Raw genomic sequence first — 20,470 nt, forward strand, 5'->3', positions numbered from 1 at the left:
TTATTTCCAGATTTTCCAACCATTAATTTTTAACATCCTTTATTACAGACATTGTCATGTTTGGTCCAGATCGCCTCTGTGAGGCGAACTTTATTTAGTAATGAGGAACGAGCAAAGTTCCTTTCCCAGCTAGTCAATGGAGTCAGGAATATACTACAGAATCCACAGGTAATTACTACATATTGTGCAATGTTTGGTGTAATAGTTGTCAGGTAAATATCGGTTTTATAGAATGACTTATGACACTCCCACATGATGACTTTTTACAGGAGCTCTCAAATCATCAATCAGATTACCTTTACTGTCATAATAAGAAGTAATTATGTGCATATATATTTGACTATAACCTTAAATTATGACAATGAGGACATGATACTAAAGGTATGTGTGTACTAGTGTAATATTCACATAATTCATCATTCTAATATGTGGAGTAATACAGTAGCGATTGGTGCATTGTTGCAAAAGTGATAATAAAAATAATAATAATAATACCAGTAACAATGATACTACTACTACTACTAATAATAATAAAAAGAAGAAGGAGAAGAATGACAATAATTTAAGTGGCAATAAGTAGTTTTACCAGTTGAACAGTACAGAAATTATAGTGCTCTAACCCATTAAGTTTTCATTTTCATTTTTGAAGGCTCGAACATGCTTACGTGCATCGACCTTGGTCACCTAATGGCGGCTGTCCATGCTGCTCGATCTATGGCAGCCTCCCTGTTCAGTCCTTTAACCCTGAGGTCACACTTAATTACATTGTCCCACATCTTTCTTGGTCTGCCCCTGGTAGCCCAACCCCCAGTAGTAACGCTTCTCACTTTCTGCATCCAATGATCATCCCCCATCCTCTCCACACGCCTAAACTACCTCAGTCTACCTCTTCTCATCACAACACCAATACACTCCAGTCCCATCCTACCTCCCAACTCTTCCTTTGTAAACCCAGTCCCCCTGGGCCTTGCACACAGGGATGCACTGCACATCCACCTAATCATTGTCACTTCTTTATATATGAGCCTGCGAATATCCTCTTCCTTTACTGCACAGGTCTCACTACCATACAGTATTACACTTCAAACACATGCTGTGTACAAAGATCCCTTAGCATGTAGGGAGAGCCCTGTCAATGTCAAGAGAGGCAACGGCACCCTGAACTTCTTCCAACCACTTCTCACTCTGGCCACAGAGGTAGCTACAGCCCCACCTCCAGCACATAACATATCTTCCAAATAACAAAACTCTTCCACACACTCAGGAGACACACCAGCAAGTTCAGTCCTTTCACGCTTGACAATCTCCACCTGCTCTCCCCGACACGCCGTGCACATAAAATGAGCATTATCTCGCAGTCTGCCTCTGATACCACTACATCTCTTGTGCACCCATTTATCACAAATACTGCACAAGATGCGATTACTTCCCACGCCCTTGTGACAAACTGCACATGGCCACTCTCCCTTGTCTTTGGCAGTACTGCCACCAACCCTAGATATCATCTTTTTTGTTTTATCTGCATTTACCCTTAAGCCCTTGTGCCCCATACCATCTCTCCACTTCCTAAATATTTCCTCCACCTCACTTTCATTCTCTGCAATCAGCACCAAATCATCTGCATACAACATCTCCCACGGGAGTCCGTTTCTGAAGTCACGTGAAAGGGCTTCCAGTACCATGATAAACAACATGGGACTGAAAACTGACTCTTGATGCACACCAGCATTCATGGAAAACTCATCACTCAAATTTCCATTCACACTTACCTGGGTGTGAGCACCCACATACATGGCCATGACCACCCTAACCAGCTACTCCTCCAACCCAAGCTTTCTCATTGCCCACTTCACCACCTCTCAAAGGACTCTGTCAAAGGCCTTTTCCAAATCAACAAAAACAAAATAAAGATCCCCTTTTTTCTCAATATTTTTTTCCTGAAGCTGTCAAATAATGAATAAGACATTAGTGGTCCCCCTGCCTGGCATAAACCCAAACTGCATCTCATCAATATTCACTCTTTCTCTAATCATACCTTCTAGAACTCTCTCGATTACCTTTATTATCTGATCTAAATGCATTATACCTCTATAATTTCCTCTTTCCAGGGCATCACCCTTCCCTTTGTACACATGTACAATTACACTCTTCAACCAATCATCTGGGACAACACACTCATATATCATCATCATCATCATCATCATCCAATCCTACGTTGCCCCATTAGAAGCGTAGGAGGCCGGGGCGAGGCAATTTGGTCCTGACATTTAAGATGAGAGTGACCAGCCTCACTCATCCCTGAGTGGCATTACGTGAGCAGTAAACCCCAACCATCCCTTGGATATGAACCTTCACTGGCACAATCCAATTGGAGCGCAATAATTACCCACTAAACCACCAGGAGTCAAAATTTGGTTATACGGTTACCACCCAGCGTAGCAAATGGTTTCCTGGTGTACAGGAAACCATTTGGCTTGTCAGTCAGTGTAGAGTCACCCACAGGCAGAAGGAAGAGGAAAGAACGAAGGAAAGAAAGACAGAAGAGGGAGTGTAAAGTCACGTGTAGGCAGAAGGATGAGGAAAGAAATACAGAAGAGGATGGAAGGAAAGAAGGATGGAGGAGAGGAAAGGGCAGACACCCGAGAGCAGCACTATGTTGAGTGAGTGGATGGTGAGTGCCCCCACCTACCACAACACACTCATATATAATCATATTAATCAGGTCAGTGACTAACCTCTATCTCCTGAGGCCATCAGCATTTCTGCAGTCAACCCAGACACACCTGCTGCTTTCCCCACCTGCATCCTGCCCATTGCCTCACTCACAGTAGCAGCGTCAATCAAAGGCCAAGGGCCAAACACTGGATCTGCTGACTCCAAACCTTCCCTGTCCCAGTCAAACTCCTCATTCAATAACCCGCTATAATACTCTCTCCATGCATCTTTAATATCCCCACTGTTCACCACTACCCTTCCTTTATCGTTCTTCACACACTGCTCGCCAATATCCTGATTATTCCTCTTCATCTGATTCCTACCTTGAATATCATATTTTTCCTTTCCTCATGATTTGGATTATCAAGTAAAAGTCTCTGTGACTCAGACTTCGCCCTGTATACCTCTCTTCTAATCCTACACTTGGCAGCCATGTATTCCTCCTTGTTACCACCCCTCTTCCATTCCTGGAAAAGTCTTCTTTTCTCCTTAACTACAGCTTCTACACCCTCATCCCACCACCAAGTTACTTTATGTCTTGGTGGGCCTCTTGTCCAACTGCATATTATATCAGTAACTCTCAAGAGGTTGCTCTTGAGGGCTCTGTACTGTTCATTAACGCCTCTGTCTACGGCTCCCTGTTCAGTCACCATTCTCCTCATCTCGCTATAGAAGGCTTCCCTTACTACTTAGTTTTCCAGCTTCCATATTTTCCTTCTAGGTATATAAGTCCTCTTTTTCATCACTCGTTCTTTAAGCACCATATCACAAATAATGTTTTGGAAGAGACATAGAGTGCATTGTATGACCGTTTGTATATCAGTACCATAGCAGTGTAGGAATACAATGGAGAGCGAGAGAACATCCACCTTGCTGCAGCCAGCCAATGAAAACTCTGCATTAGAATTTTTCCTCCCCTGCCTTAGTCAATAAAAACTCCTCTCTTCTCTACCACTGCATCTCCCCACCAACACCCTGTGCGTTGCTAGGCCTGCCAACCATCAGCCCTCCCTCCTTCCCTCCCTCTCTTTCATATTACGGTATAGTATGACCTCATTCTTTTTGTGTACTGTATTTCATTGTTTTCGTTTTTTGTGATTATGACTGGATGTTTGATGACAACAACTGTCTCATGGAGGATAATAATGTACTTTTAGCCAGTAGAAAGGGTCCTTCATGCTGGATAGTGTCAAAGATTGTATGGTTACTGCTGGGTACCATTTTAGTTCAGCCACTGGCTGCACTGGATAATGTTGTATGCCAGTAGTGCCAAGATGGATAATCGGGAGTTTACTGTATTTTGTTTGGTGGTTATGGTTTGATGGCTTACTGCACCTGCCACCTACTGGATATGTACCATCTGCCTTAGACCATAAAATGAGTTTGTGGGGGGGGACTAAGAAGAATTTGAATTCACCCTAGTTTACATGAACACTATTTCCAGCGTTGATAATACAATAAGCTCACCCCGAACACATTCTGGCCGAACGCGGTCGCAGTTATATGCGGTAAGTGCTGAGATATGTACAAGACAATGTAAGATTAAAGAACCATTATGAAAACTATAAATTTACGCACGAGAGGCCTTTTACAAATTCTCGAACATCAGCATAGCAGCATCACGCATGGTTTGTTTTGATCACGTGATTGTGTCCTGCTTTTCCACAGTACTGTATTTGTAAGTTAAATATTTACATTACTGTTTTGGTAAGTTTATGTGCAAGTTAAAGTACTATTAAATAACGTATAAGCAAGAAATAAAGTCTTATAACCGGTTTACCTGATAGGCATTGGAACATTGCGTTTTTTATTTGTTTGTTAAATATTTGCTGTACTGCTTTTTCACAGTACTGTATTTGTAACTTAAATATTTACTGTTCTATGCACTTGTAGGTTAAAGCACTTAAATAAAGTTAAAGCTCTAAATAATGCCTTGTAACCAATTAACCTAATTTATATGATTACCCATGATCGGCATCAAGTCAGTTCACCGTCAGATAATTCCCCGTCAAAACATGGACGATTCTTTGTCAGGACAATTCGCACCCTGGACGAATCCCTGTCATTCTATAAGTATACGTATTATTAATTAATCAATACTTTTATAAATATACTTATTATTTAGTCAATACTTTAATAACTTTTTTTCAGGGGGATCCATCAAAATCTGTTCAATAGCGTAGGCTTTGGATTTTATGTATTAGTTGCACCTTTAGTCAGTAATTAACTTGTTTCTTCCTCGATGTAGTCGCCTTTGCATTATATTTTAGCATCCCCCATAGCTGTCTTCATTAATTACGATGAATTGTATGAATTGTCTTGTTATTTTTGTGACGGTCCCGAAACCAATCGGCATTGGCATGTTGCCTTGTGTTTACGTATTTGTATGTTGAAATTTTGCTGTACAGTACTGTATTTGTAAGTTATTACATTAAATAAACCTTCAAACCACTTGAAGTGCATCATATTGATTACCAATGGCAGATAATAGCAAAGCACCACATTTAAGGGGTCTAGGGAGCAAAACAAGGAGTAGTTAAAACTTACGCAGTTTCGCACCGAATACACCACGTTAGGAACGAAACCCACGTGTTAGGGGCGAGCTTGCTGTAATGTAGAAAAATTAGTGTTGAGTTTTAGCGTTATCATTGTGAGGATGAGAAACAATATTACAAATACTGATTCCTTTGTAGGTGATTTATTTCCTGTTGTATGTGGAAGCATTACATACCTTTTTCATCATCAGGGCCTCAGCGACCCAGCAAACTATCATGAATTTTGCCGACTGTTGCTGCGTCTAAAAAGCAATTATCAGTTGGGTGAGCTGGTGACAGTGGAACACTACCCAGATGCCATTCAGCTCATTGCCAAGTTCACAGTAGAGTCACTGAACATGTGGCAGTTTGCGCCAAACAGCGTCCACTATTTGTTGTCACTGTGGCAGCGCATGGTGGGCTCAGTTCCCTACATGAAGGTAAGGAAAGATAATGATAAAAATCGTAAATGAAGAATTTCATTATTTGGATCTTTGCATCAGTAGCTTTGGAGCCACAAATTAATGAAAGTAATTACAATAGTGAGCACATAATATTTTGCATTACTTATTTTAGGTGTTTCTCTATTTCATGTCATGTTAGAAATGTTTGTCATCTTTGTGATCTTTTTCCCATACAGTATAAGGATACCTTAGTTAGGATCCATAAAGTATGGAAAGAAAAAGCACAGTAGAGGGAGAAATATCAGTGGCATGCCCAGTGAACTGAGCATCATTCAGCCTCTGTTTTGCCAACATAAATACTTGAACAGTCCCAGTTCCTCTGCCCGTTGCTGATTCTTATTCATGGTATGCCATTTTCACACATACCGTACACATTTATATGAGTGAGGATCTGTCCGTTCTCCCCTTTGGGGCTAAGATGCGAATGAATGTGTTTGAATGGATGAGTAAATGGGGAGTGTGTCGTCCTGTCTCGGCTACCTCCCTTTCCTTGGGGGAAGCAGCCTAGGTATATAGATAGATAGAATAAACCTTCAGGCAGTCCTTATGCATTCTCAAGGCGTAGTTTACCATTCTGTAATAAGCCTTTCATAGCACTACCCACTGGTCTTCCTTGAGGCATACTTTGCTTTTTCCTTCGATTACGTACTTTTTTCTGTTATCTGTTAGTGAACCAGGATTATAAACAGGGTGAAAGAGTGGAATTATGACTATTTAGGATTTTTTTTTTCTGTCTGTCTGTCTCTCTCTCTCTCTCTTTAGAGTGGATAGAGTGAGAAACCTTTGTTCCTTTCACTTTGACTTGGCCCAAAATTGCTACGGTATCTCTCCAGCTTGAATGCTGAGTTGTGACAACAGATTAACTCTGGAATACTGGTATGATGCTAGTACAAAGATGTGCAATGGTAATGATACAGAGGCATATTATTGTGTTTTCTGCCACTAAGCTAAGTGAAATAAGCTACAAAAGGACAAATATCTGGGCTAAGTTGAGGTGACAATAGTACAGTGATTCTTGAAAAGGTGTGGAGTGAAGAAGCCCCCCTTGCTATTTTTTTTCGTTTTCTTCCCTTATCATCTAATCTTGTTAACAGGGTAAAAGAGTGTGCATAGAGATCTGATCATATGAAGAGAATGACTGTAGGTAGAGTGGTGAAATGGGTGTATGTGAGTGAATTGAAAGTAGGAGGAGGCATGGAAGGTGGGTAGATGTGATAAATGAGTGTGTTAGAAAGCAAGGTACGGTATGAAAGTTGATGAGGATAAGGAATTAAGTGTGGGTTGAGTAGGTTGAGTTAGTGTATATATAGAGATGCACATGATGTGTACTTTTTTTTAAGGAAATAGACCTAACAGTGTATTGATGAAAGAGCAGGAAGGGGAGGAGTGTTTGAGAGAGTGGGAGTTATGTGTAAGGATAGGGTAGCCTGAAGACAATCCTGTCACAGCCATCCCCTTTTGGGGGGTTCCTAGGAGGGAGCAAGGCATATTCGATAATGATAAATAAAAAAAAAATGATAATAATAAAAAACAAAATGAATGTGAAATCACCTGCCTGTGCCATAGTTCAGAGCATTGCACGTCACATTGATTCTTCCTGACAGGTAATAAGAATCATATGAATTATGTGTAGATGGTTATGCCTGTGAGGTGGAGTAAGGATTCTGGGAGCTTGAATGACAAGTGAATAAGTGTGTGGACAATTTCATTAAGTGTGTTGTGATTGACACACACACACACACACACACACACACACACACACACACACACACACACACACACACACACACACACAACACACACACACACACACACACACACACACACACACACACACACACACACACACACACACACACACACACTCTTTTTATCTGTAATGTATCCCACACCATCTTTGAGTGGGAAAAAGTGGTTGGGGTGATGATGATCATGATATGTAATTGTGCTTGTATACAGGCAACAGAACCACACCTTCTGGAAACTTACACTCCAGAAGTTGTCCGAGCATATGTATCTTCTCGGTTGGAGAGTGTGAGTGTGGTGTTGCGGGAGGGACTGGATGATCCTCTCGACGATGTCACAGTCATTCAGCAGCAGCTTGACCAGGTTAGTAATATGAAATATGCTCTCATGTTGATGTTTATGACTTTTTATTTTCTGTCCTCAACTGGCATATTGAGAAAGTACTTGAATGTGTGTAGACATTAATTTAACCTCTTAATTTAAAAACTGATGATGTGTAGTGTTTGATGCTACTGTCAGATTATTTTCATAATTTTAAAGGCCCTCCATTACAGAAAGGTTTAATGAAGGCCATAGCTAACCCTGACAGTTTTAGAAGTCTCTCCTAAACAGAATCACCTGGAGATAGTGATAGTAAGATTAAACCTCTCAAATCTAAGGACATACTGTGCCATAATTTTTATCAGTCTTATTCTTGCTATTTTAGGTCAACTTCAGAAGATATACATTTTATTATAATGCTTCAAAATGACAACCTCTCAGATCTCATGACATATATAAATATATATATATATATATATCCATCCATCCATCTATCCATCATCCAATCCTACGTTGCCCCATGAGGAGCGTAGGAGCCCAGGGTTAGGCAGTTGGTCCTGACATTTAAGATGAGAGTGACCAACCTCACTCATCCCTGAGTGGCATTACGTAACAGTAAACCCCAACCATCCCTTGGATATAAACCTTCACCGGCTCAATCCGATTGGAGCACAATAATTACCCATTAGACCACCAGTCGCCAAAATTTGGTTATATGGGTACCGCCCAGCGTAGTAAATGGTTTCCTGGTGTACAGGAAACAATTTGGCTTGTCACTTAGTGTAGAGTCACCCACAGGCAGAAGGAAGAGGAAAGAATGAAGGAATGAAAGAAAGAAGAGGGAGTGTAAAGTCACCTGTAGGCAGAAGGACGAGGAAAGAATGAAGGAAAGAAAGATAAAAGAAGATGGAAGGAAAGAAGGATGGAGGAGAGGACAGGGCAGATACCCAAGAGCAGCACTACATTGAGTGAGTGGATGGCGAGTGCCCCCACCTACCACAAATATATATATATATATATATACAGTATATACAGTCGGCACAATGGAAGTCTGGACCCTCTAATTTGCACCATATATTTGGTAGGGTCCAAGAAATATTGTAGGAAACTTCCTGTAGTTGGTGGATTTTTTTTTGGTGGTTTCTAGCGACTTTACAGGCTTACCACCACGTGCTGTGAGTTTATGAGCTCTGCCATCCTGGCTGTGGATGGGAAAGCACGTCAGATTTTCTTGTCCTGCCTGGCCATTGTTAATTTCGAAGCTCTCGTTTTCACACCTCTGCTTTAGTGAAGCATTGGAGATGGGTCCCAAGCCACTAACTGATGTAGAAAAAGCCCGAATTTTAACTGTGGGAGAGGAAATTGTAAAAATTAAGGATATTTGTATTCGAACTGGGTGAGGAAAATCTACCGTTATGTCACTCCTTGCTGCTGCCCGCCACCTGCTAAAAAACACAATTCCCCAACATAAAGACAGGCTAGGACCTAAAAGGAAGACATCACCAACTACAGACAGGTTACTGAGGCAAGCTGTGATAAAAGACCCACGTTTGACTGCTAGACAACTGAAAGATATGTATCCACAATTGCTGAAAGATTTGTCTGAAAGAACCATACAGCATCAGCTTCATACAGACTTCAAGATCCCCAGCCGTACTGTTGCACTGAAACCTCTCCTTAATTTTTACATTTACCTCTCTCATAGTTAAAATTCAGGCTATTTCTACATCGGTTAGTGTCTTGGGACCCATCTCCAATGATTCACTAAGGCAGAGGAGAGTGTGAAAACGAGAGCTTCGAAATTAACAATGGCCAGGCAGGACAAGAAAATCTGACGTGCTTTCCCATCCACAGTCAGGATGGCACTGAGCTCATAAACTCACAGCACGTGGTGGTAAGCCTGTAAAGTCGCTAGAAACCACCAGAAAAAAATCCACCAACTACAGGAATTTTCCTACAATATTTCTTGGACCCTACCAAATATATGGTGCGAATTAGAGGGTCCAGACTTCCATTGCGCTGACTGTATATATATATATATATATTTGGAAAATTCTATTAATTGTACATCCTTTGAATTATTGAAAAATTCTATTAATTGTACATCCTTTGAATTATTGAAAAATTCTTTTAATTGTACATCCTTTGAATTTGACCCGAAGGTTTTGTTTGATGGAGGTAATTCAAAGAAAGCTTAGAAGTTAAGCATAGAATCACTTTAGAAGGTGTATCAGTTTGTTAATCATAACTGATTGTCTTTAACATGACCAAAAAAAAATTGTAATTAGCTTGAATAATGTTATCTTGAAAAACAGTTTTTATTATACGTAGCAAAGGCCAACATTCTCTAAGTATCTATTGGACATTTTCATTGTTTATAATCTTTGAAATTTTGCTTAAAAGAACAGTTTCTGACAACAGTGGATGACATGATTTTCTTCCATAAATTTTTTATATGATAAAGGTTTATGTAACCTGCTGTGTGAGTTACAAGTAATTGCTGTATTTACAGGTATACCTCGATATACGATACCCGTACATGTGATACCTCGGCTTAGCGATGGGGTAGAAATACCACCATACCCCACCTAACAATGGCTAAACCCCTGTTTAACAATAGGTTTTGAATTTCTTTTTCCTATTTTGATGATATTTTAGACTAAAATTGTTTGTTTAGGTTGATTTATAACCTTTTTTAAAACTTAGATTAATTTGTTTTAGCCATAGGTGGGTTGAACATTGCCATTATGGGGTACAATTTACTAAGCTTGAGTTTTTCCAGACTTATATTTGACGATTTTCAGATTTTATTTGTTGTTTTTTGAGAGTTATTTTCAGGTGTTCGGCTTAGGTTACCATCTTTTACAGCTGTTAGGCCATTTAGATTCCCTTTAAACTTGTTTTTGGACTCATTTGGGTGTGTTTTGGACTTGGTTGGGAGGGAAACCCAAGGCTGAAAAACACATCCCATTATTTTGCATGTTAAATCTGCCCCGATGTACGATACCCCGCGTAACAATGTTTTTTTTTTTTTTTTTTACTTAACTAATTGCATTGTTAAACTGGAGTATACCTGTATCCTTAGAAAATTATATATCCCTACAGTTGTCAACAATTGGACGGTGTGAATATGGTAAAACTTGCGCACTACTGGTCCAGTTGTTTGAACAGACAGCCCAGCGATATCAAGAACTCATCACTGCACGCATGAACAACAGGTCACAGCAACACTCCCTGGAAGATATTGCTATTTTAGAGGGTATGTGTAAAGCAGAGTTGATTCAACTAAACAGAAAGGTAGAAATGCCAGTTAGAATTGAATATAGAAAGGCATCTTCATTGAGCATATTATATTCAGTGGATGTGTTGCCCATTTCATTGGGAACTGTTGATAGTTCTTCTTTATGGGTGGCTACCATTGACCCTGGGAGTGTCACAATCATTTGAGTGAAACATGGCTACAGTAGAAGTCTGATTCCTAGCCAGATAATTATTACTCTCAGGCAGGAAACATTCAGCCAACCTTGGTGAGAGTTACAACCGTGACAGTGAAATGTGGTTACAGTATAAACATGATACCTAGGCATATAAGGATCACTCTTAGACACAGTCATTCAGCCAACCCTGGGAGTGTTACTACCATGAGAGTGAAATGTGACTGCAGCACAAACTAGATGGCAGAAACATTCAGTAACACATCTATTGAATCATATACCAAGTGGAAACTCTAACATTGTTACAGATCTTATTACACATCCTTGATTTCACTTCTTCCCAGCAGTTTTTAGTAACTGTTATTAAGTAAATTGTTGATTTCGTTTGTTTAGCTTCCAGTCCATAAAGAACATTAGATAAACTGTAGCCAGCCTTGGTATTAGGAGTTCTTAAGATGAAGCATGGCATTATTTTTGTGCACTGGTATCTGTACTATTTCTGGATCCCACTGATCCCATTTGTTAGAGAGAAATAGAAAGATAATAAAGAATGTGTATTTTGTGGGGAACAGGAATAATTGATATTCAGATATTGTTCTTGTTGATCAACCCTAGTCTGTCTGGATGAACAGACTCATCAACTGCAGGCAAGCAACTGCTCCTGCAGTGCTGTCCTGTGCAGTGAACCAATTTTCCCTAGTGGTGAACAACCCGTTGCCACAACAGGGGCCAGGAAAAAAGGTGGAGGTTTGATTCCTTGATGTATGCCACTTTCGTGTTGCTGCACCCACTTCACAAATGCACCATAACAGGCACAGCATCGCCCTGTCGTCTGGTTATGTGGTTATCATCAGGCAGTGCAAATGGTTTCTGGGTTATGGGAAACCATGAGACCTGTCGCTCAGTGTAGAGCTGATAGAAGTGGAAAGAACAGTCATAAAGTGTCAGGAAGGAAAGGTATAAAGAGGAAGAGAGGAGGGCAGGCTCAGAGATAAGATGATAAAAGGTGAAGGAAGAAGCAGACATCATAACATCAGCTGAGCTGATGATAGTATCCGCCAGCTACCTCCTGGTAGTCAGATGTGAATTGGTGAAGGTGACTCAGAGCTTAATTTTTCTGTCTTTTTACTTGCCGTTGATATCCGCAAGATTATCTTTTTGCTAAAGTCAGCCATTTATCATATATTTCATATTTTAATATCCTGAGTGTCTAATTTCTCACAGTCTTTATTAGAGAAATTATATTTACAGTGCAGCCTAAAAAATTTTAAGTGCTTGTGTCCACAAACTATTCAAGCTTTAAAAAAATTCAAACTAAAGGTGATTAAACATTTTCTGGCTATCCTGTCTTAATTCTCGTAGTGTAGACATGCTTTTGACATAGACTGTGTAGTATGGGCTAACTAGCTTCAGGCATCCTGTTTTCCAGTGTTTTTACGACTACCATTTATCTTTTATCTAACACAAGGTAATGATAATGATCAGCACAAAGCTCTTTACTAACCATAAAGCATTTTTCTTGCATATTCCCCTTTCCTCTTCTATTGTACGCCCCCTTGTTCTAAATCACTTCGCAGTTGTATTCATAACTAACATCGATCAGCAAGTTGTAAGGGTAATTAATTTTGCAGCTATTTATGTACAAAAAAAAAAAAACAACAACATGAATGTACAGTACACATCTTTCACCACTGCCCTGTGTTACATAGTTTTATTTATTTATTTATTTTTATTTACAGTATTTGTTTTTTTATGTGTCTGACTCTGGGCAAAGGCTTCAGGGCCAGTCTCAAGGCCCAGTAATCCTCCTATACACCTCCACATGTCGCCACTATGGCACTGACATCCACTGTCCATATTGAATATACAGTATGCCAGGGTTGTCTCATACAGGACTGGTGTACTGGTATTAGCGGGGATATTTTTATGACATGTTGGCAGGTCTTCTGGTAGATCAGTAAAGTCTGCTTTTTATGAAATTCAAATTCTTTAACTGTTCCCTGCCTCAGCTGGGAGTCGATCTTGGGTCCATTAGGACTGCAAGCCTCCTGTCTACCGATTCAGCTGTGAACTTTGTTAACAACCTGACCTATGTGCATATAATGCATTGCCCACACACAAAATTCATAGTTTATATTATTTATGATGTATTTTATGATAATGTTTGCTTATACAAGTCTTCATTACTGTATTGTAATCTTGCAGAAATATTGAAATCTCAGATACTGATGATGCAATATGTGTGTGTACTTGTGTGTGTTTGAAGCAAGTGGGAAATGCCAGAGGTTTATATTTATTGTGGAGGTATATGGTAATTTACTCAAATATAGATTGCTCAGCGGTTTAACAGTGATACAGATCATCTACTGTATATATGTTAGGAGACTGCAGCCCACCAACAATCATGCTTATGTTAAAAGTGAGTAAAATTCATTAGTTAATGGTGTGGTGTTCAGTGGTGTTGTGTGGTTTAGGGATGTTTACCATCATATCACTCAGCAAAGAACTTAAAAAATCATATAACATTGCATTGTAACGTCATATTGTTGTGTTTTTAACACTATCACTCTTTGAACATGTGCAAAGATAATTATTTGCTATGGTTTCAGTCTGTGCAGAATTTCTGCATACTTTCACGTTTTCATGTTGTACATGGTTGTGTTTCCATCACCACAATCGTCTTGCAACATGTGCACACACTATACATACTTGTGGCTGGATTATGTTGTACTGTATATATATATATATATATATGTATACACAGCTACTGCAAATTGACTTAGGATCTCTTCCCACAAGGTATTAAAAAACACAGAAATCATAGTATATCACAATGTTTGTTTATGAAATGCCATTCATTAATATGAAATCATGTTTCCTTTGTTTTTCAGGAACAGTTGGATGCTTTTTGGCATGGAATCACTTAGATCTTTAAAGTAATCTACGGACATTTCTCTGCACCAAACATTTGTCAGTTCAGTCTTGAGGTTATCCAGATTGGGTGTCTTTTCTCTGCCATGATTTTCTTCATCCTTGCCTAGCAGTTTTCTATCGGATTTAGATCCAGACTGTTGCCAGGCCAGTTGAGGACCTCAATCCGATTATCCTGAAGCCATTTTGTCACCTTTCTTGACTTGTGACATGGAGCTGAATTGTGCATGAAAAAGTTGCACCCATGAATAGCAAGAAAGTTTTAACAAATGATCTTTCAGAACTTGAATGTAACGATCACCATTCATTATCAAGCTCTTAGGAAGAAAGTAGATGCCTCCCCTCCCCATTTTACCTGAGAAACACCCCCATACCATTACTAATTGTGGGTGCTTATCAGTTGCCACTGTGTAAGGAGGGTCTTATCAACTACGGGAGTCAGGGCGATGAACCTGGGCAGAACACACCTGGAACACTTGAAATGTGCTTTAGTCAGAAAACATAACTTTTCTCCACTCATCCGATGTCCAATGTGCATACTTCTTGGCAAACTGAATGTGCTGCTTCTTCATGCGGTCAGTGAGAAGTAGTTTCTTGGCTGTGGTGCGGCCTGGCAAACCCAGCTCTTTCTGCAAGCGGTGTTGGATAGTTCAAATTGAGACATCTTGTAACAGCTGGGGATGCATTCTCTTCAATTCTGCTGCTGTCAGTCGAGGATTCTTGATTACTTCTCTCTTCAGAAGTATATCTGTTCCTCTGGAAGTTGTCGTCTTCTTTCCACCACCATGCTTGTGCATCAGGTGGCAGGCCTTGCAATGCAGCAAGAATCTTCATGACGGTCGACTTTGTGACGGGAACATACACTCCCACTCTCACTTCTGGGCAAGCACTGACGTGCTGAGTGTTTCATCACCTCCCGCCAACACCAGAGGAGTTGCCAGTTACTTCTTGCCCCAGAAATTCACTTGGTAGAGGTGGAAACACAAAGCAAAGACAAACAACTCTCCCATAGCAATTCTGTGCGTAGGTCCTAAGTCAGTTTGCGGTGGGTGTACATATATATACATATATACATAAATATATATACAGTATATATATATATATATATATATATATATATATATATATATATATATATGCAGTAAACTCTGTAATATCTGGATGCCCAGTTTCTGGACGTTTTGGGCCTGGGCCTTTGGAACCCCAAAATGGCCAAAAAACGAAAAAAATAAAAAAATAAAAATCTTAATTTTTCTTCGCCCGAAATTTGAAATTGGCACATGGCGCCAAACAGCTGTGTTTATGCACGGCCCCTTCACCCCTTCCTTCCTTCCCCCTCCCCAGTTACCACTTAACTAGCATCATGAGTAGATGCTCATCTCAGTGGATGCCGCACATGCTCGTTTTTGTGAATATACAGTGAACAAACTGCAATACCTCGCCACTAGACCACATGGGAATTTACAGTGTCGTGCAGTGTTAAGAAATTAGAATTTAGAGTGCAAAGGATTAAGTGTGGAGTGCAAACTGGCGGTTGAAACTGGCGTGGCGCAATTAAGAACAGAATGTGCAGTGTTAAACAATTATAACTCCAGTGCAAAGAATTAAGTGCAGCACAACACTGGATTATTGTACATGCTTCAAGAGCATTTTCACCACTGCCAGAGCCTTAGAGGAGGCAGCCACAGGTGTGCTGTAAGTACCCTGTACACTGCTAAATATTATCCATACTCATTCTAATTTCTCATTCACTGGTTCCTTTTCATTTATTTCATGCTTTATTTCTGTTACTGGTGTGAATAGGGTCTTACATAGGTGCTATGCATGTCCAGTAGGGAGTTATGTAGATGTTTTTCTGAGTTAGGTTGGGTTAGGGTCCATAAGTACCAGTCCAGGAGGCAGGGACCTAATATCCAGATGGGCCCAATTTCCGGACATGCTTTTGGCTCTATTACGTCGGATATTGGGAATTTTACTGTACACACACATATATATATATATAATATATATATACTGGTATATATATCTATCTGTCTATTGCCAGACGCCATAATCCCGCAAGGGGTGGCCGTTTGACTTTGAGTTATTTGTTTTACAGTGAGAGGCACTAACCCTCCACCAACCCACTTGTTGACACGTAGGGAGCACGTATTGTTTGGTTATATGGTTACCACCCAGCATTATATATATATATATATATCCATCCATCCATCATCCAATCCTGCATTGCCCCACAAGGAGCGTCGGAGCCCGGGGCCCGGGGCTAAGCAGTTGGTCCTGACGTTTAAGATAGTGACCAGTCTTACTCATCCCTGAGTGGCATTACATGAGCAATCAACCCCAGCCGCCCCTTGGATGTAAACCTTCACCGGCTCAATCTGATTGGAGTGCAATAATTACCCACTAAACCACCAGGCGCCAAAATTTGGTTATATGGTTACCACCCAGCGTAGTAAATGGTTTCCTGGTGTTCAGGAAACCATTTGGCATGTCACTCAGTGTAGAGTCACCCACAGGCAGAAGGAAGAAGAAAGAATGAAGGAAAGAAAGACAGAAGAGGATGGAAGGAAAGAAGAATGATGGAGAGGAAAGGGTAGACACCCAACAGCAGCACTACATCGAGTGAGTGGATGGTGAGCACCCCCACCCACCACTTATATATATATATACTGTATGTATATATATCTATCTATCTATTGCCAGACTCCTCAATCCCGTATGGGGTGGCCACAAACAAATCGCCTCCACGTTGCCCTGTCCCCCGCCATTTTACTGCCCAGCTTCCAACTCACACCCCCCTCTCTCATATACCTCTCCACCCCATCCCTCCATCTCATCCTCGGCCTCCCCCTCCCTCTCCCCCTTTCCACCGCACTCACATACACTCTTGTCAATAGTCTCTCACCCTCCATCCTCTCCACATGGCCATACCACCTCAGTGTGTTCCTCCTAATGCTTCCTATCACATCCACATCCACACCACAACGCTCCTTTATATCCTCATTTGTCAGCCTGTCTCTCCATGTGACTCCACAGGCTCCTCTTAAATAACTCATTTCCACTGCTCTCACTCTTGACTTGTGTCCTTTCAAAAACTTCCAAGCTTCACTTCCATACATTAGAGTTGGTATTACAATACTGTCATGTAGTAACTTTTTCACTTCCATGCTCACTTCCCTGTTTCTTATCACTGCTTTCAAGGAACCAGCAACCTTTCTTCCTTGTTGTACCCTTTCAAGCACTTCACCCTCCAAACTTCCATCCTTAATCATCACATTACCCAAGTACTTAAACGTACTCACATTTTCCATTTCCTCACCATCCAACCTCACTGTACATTCACTGACTTCACCTCTTTCAAAGACCATCACTTTACTCTTCCCTACATTCACCTTTAGATTCCGTTTCTTACACAGTCTCCCAAACTCATCCACCAAGCCTTGCAGCTCCCCTTCGTCTTCACTCAAGAACACACACATATATATATATATATATATATATATATATATATATATATATATATATAATTGTATGTGTGTGTGTTTATGGTAGGTGGGGGCACTCACCATCCACTCACTTGATACAGTGCTGCTCTCAGGTGTCTTCCCTTTCCTTTCCTCCATCCATCTTTCCTTTCATCCTCTTCTGGCTTTCTTTCGTTCATTCTTTCCTCATCCTTTTGCCTATGGGCGACTTTACACTCCCTCTTCTGTCTTTCTTTTGTTCATTCTTTCCTCTTCGTTCTCCCTGTGGGTGACTCTACATCCCCTCTTCTGTCTTTCTTTCCTTCATTCCTTTCTCATCCTTCTGCCTATGAGTGACTTTACAGTCCCTCTTCTGTCTCTCTTTCCTTCATTCTTTCCTCTTCCTTCTGCCCATGGGTGACTTTACACTCCCTCTTCTGTCTTTCTTTCCTTCATTCTTTCTTCATCATTCTATGTGTGGGTGACTCTTCACTGAGTGACAAGCCAAATGGTTTCCTGGACACCAGGAAACCATTTACTGTGCTGGGTGGTAACCATATAACCAAATTTTGGCACCTGGTGGTTAGTGGGTAATTATGGCGCTCCAGTCGGATTGAGCCGGTGAAGGTTTATATCCAAGGGGTGGTTGGGGTTTATTGCTCATGTAATGCCACTCACGGATGAATGAGTCTGGCTGCTCTCATCTTAAATGTCAGGACCAACTTGCCTAGCCCCGGGTTCCTACGCTCCTTATGGGAAAACATAGGATTGGATGATGGTTGGATTCTACTATGATCATCCTATCCAAGCAGGCTTACCTCTAATATGATATCAACAGATTTCCATACCTCACATCTTGCATAAATTTTTATAGTACAGTAAAACCTCACTGTAATGGACTAATAGGGGCCCAAGCCATTCCGAAAAAAGCAAAATTCCAATAAAAGCGATATCTGGACTTCCCCCTGCTAACCCGGACATTTTCTGATACATCAGACATTAGTCTGGATTGCACCAATGGTTTTTAAACTGTTTTCATTACCACTGCAGTACTCTACTATATTATACATTCACTACATTAATCAAATAGTGTAATATATATATATAATAATACTGTATTGTACACTGATAAACATTTCTTTTATTTACCTAATTGTGGTGAACATAGCTGAAGTGGTCAGGTAGTCCAGACTGCTGCTCTCTTTACCAGACTTTTCCCAACATATTAGAGTTTAGTCTGGTAGTGCCTTGATTCCGATAAAAGCGAATTCCGGTTTATTGAAGTCCGTTATTCAGAGGTTTTACTGTATGTTTGTTATTCAGTTCCCTTTATGCAAATGACACACTCTCTTTAACAGTCCATAGTCTGCTGCTCCTATGCTTAGAAATTTTACTGTCATACCAATGCAAAGCTCACACTTATGTACAAATCATTGCCAGTACAGATGCAGAATATAACAATATACAGTAGTTTTATGTATCAAATTAAAGATTTCTGCCTTTATTTTTAACCAGGTCAACTAACATGGCTGGTATACATGATCGGGTCTGCAATTGGAGGTCGTGTATCCTTCAATGTCAGTGATGATCATGATGCAATGGATGGTGAACTAGTCTGTAGGTGGGTGAGAGAATAAAGCTTCTAATGTACTTGTAATATTAAGTATGGCATTTATATATACAGTACTAAAAGTCTAATGCTTAAACCATAAATTGGAAAGTGGAGTACAAACCCCTAAGTTTTGACAGCCATTTATGGAATGCCTGTGATTATTATGTATGGTCCCCCTGCATCTTATACTAAGTAATGTAGTCAGCAGTCATATAGGAAGGTCAAACATAGTCCATTTTTGTCCTGTACTTCAGAAATTGTTGCATAAAACTTGGAGTGTGCATTCCACTTTGAGGTCTAAGCATATGGCCATAAGTTTCAAAAGCTATAACCACAGTGCATGTGCATTTGTTACAGAATATGCAATGACTTCATATTATAGTACTAGTACTCCAGTTTGTTGTATGTACAGGAGTACCTCAGTTTATAGTTACTGTATTTGCCGTAACTGTCATTTAGTGCCACCCAGCCTGTTGTGCCACCCTACCTACTAGATATTCCAGAATATAAAAACTCTGCTCCATCTTGTAACACTTCCACCTCTACTGCAGACTCAGAATTTTTGTTTGTTGATTTTTCCAGAGCTTAGTAATTTGTTTCTCCTAATTCTCTCTATCTTCCCTCTTCTGTCAGAGATCTGTTGGTGATTTTTTTTTTTTTTTTTTTTTCATTTTCAAAGTATTAACACAAAAAGTAAGGAAGCAATAAGATGAGCAGTACTTGGAACGAAAGTTTCAAATCTCACAGCAGAGAAAAAAAAAATTATGTCCAGATTTTTTGTATATTTTTTTGGGAGGTTTCACAAATATAGTGGTTTGAGTTAGTTCATGTTACTGTTCTGCTCTTCCTTAATACGAATATATATATGTGTGTGTGTGTGTGTGTGTGTGTGTGTGTGTGTGTGCAAAGAAGGAATGCAATGCCAGGAGACATGACACTCGCACAGGTGAAGAGTGCTGTGAAGCAGCTGAAATATGGGAAAGAAGCTGGGGTTGATGAGGTGTATGTAGAGATGCGTAAGTATAGTGGAGAGAATGGAATGAAGTGCTTGTTTGAGACATGTAAGCAGGCATGGATGAGTGAAACTGTGCCAGCAGAGTGGAAAAAGGCTGTGATTGTACCCTTATACAAAAATAAAGGTGAGCAAAGTGAGTGAAAGAATTATTGTGGCATAAGTTTATTGAGTGTGGTAGGAAAGGTATATTGAAGAATTATCATTAGAGAAAGTAAGAGAGATATCAGAAGCACT

General features: G+C 40.2%; 1 protein-coding gene across 1 annotated transcript in view; it reads left to right on the top strand.

Moving 5' to 3' along the window:
* Ranbp16 (Ran-binding protein 16) overlaps positions 1-20,470 on the top strand; it is a 133,408-nt gene that overhangs the window by 25,379 nt on the left and 87,559 nt on the right. The window contains exons 6-10 of the mRNA XM_080273940.1: positions 49-168; positions 5,462-5,689; positions 7,673-7,822; positions 10,886-11,039; positions 19,125-19,230. Of these exons, the coding sequence (XP_080130066.1) occupies positions 49-168; positions 5,462-5,689; positions 7,673-7,822; positions 10,886-11,039; positions 19,125-19,230 (758 nt within the window). The remainder of the gene's footprint in view (positions 1-48; positions 169-5,461; positions 5,690-7,672; positions 7,823-10,885; positions 11,040-19,124; positions 19,231-20,470) is intronic.

This window comes from Coenobita brevimanus, chromosome 6 (genome assembly GCF_032717465.1).
Source record: "Coenobita brevimanus isolate Jiangsu-jjx chromosome 6, ASM3271746v2, whole genome shotgun sequence".
NCBI classification, from domain to species: domain Eukaryota; kingdom Metazoa; phylum Arthropoda; class Malacostraca; order Decapoda; family Coenobitidae; genus Coenobita; species Coenobita brevimanus.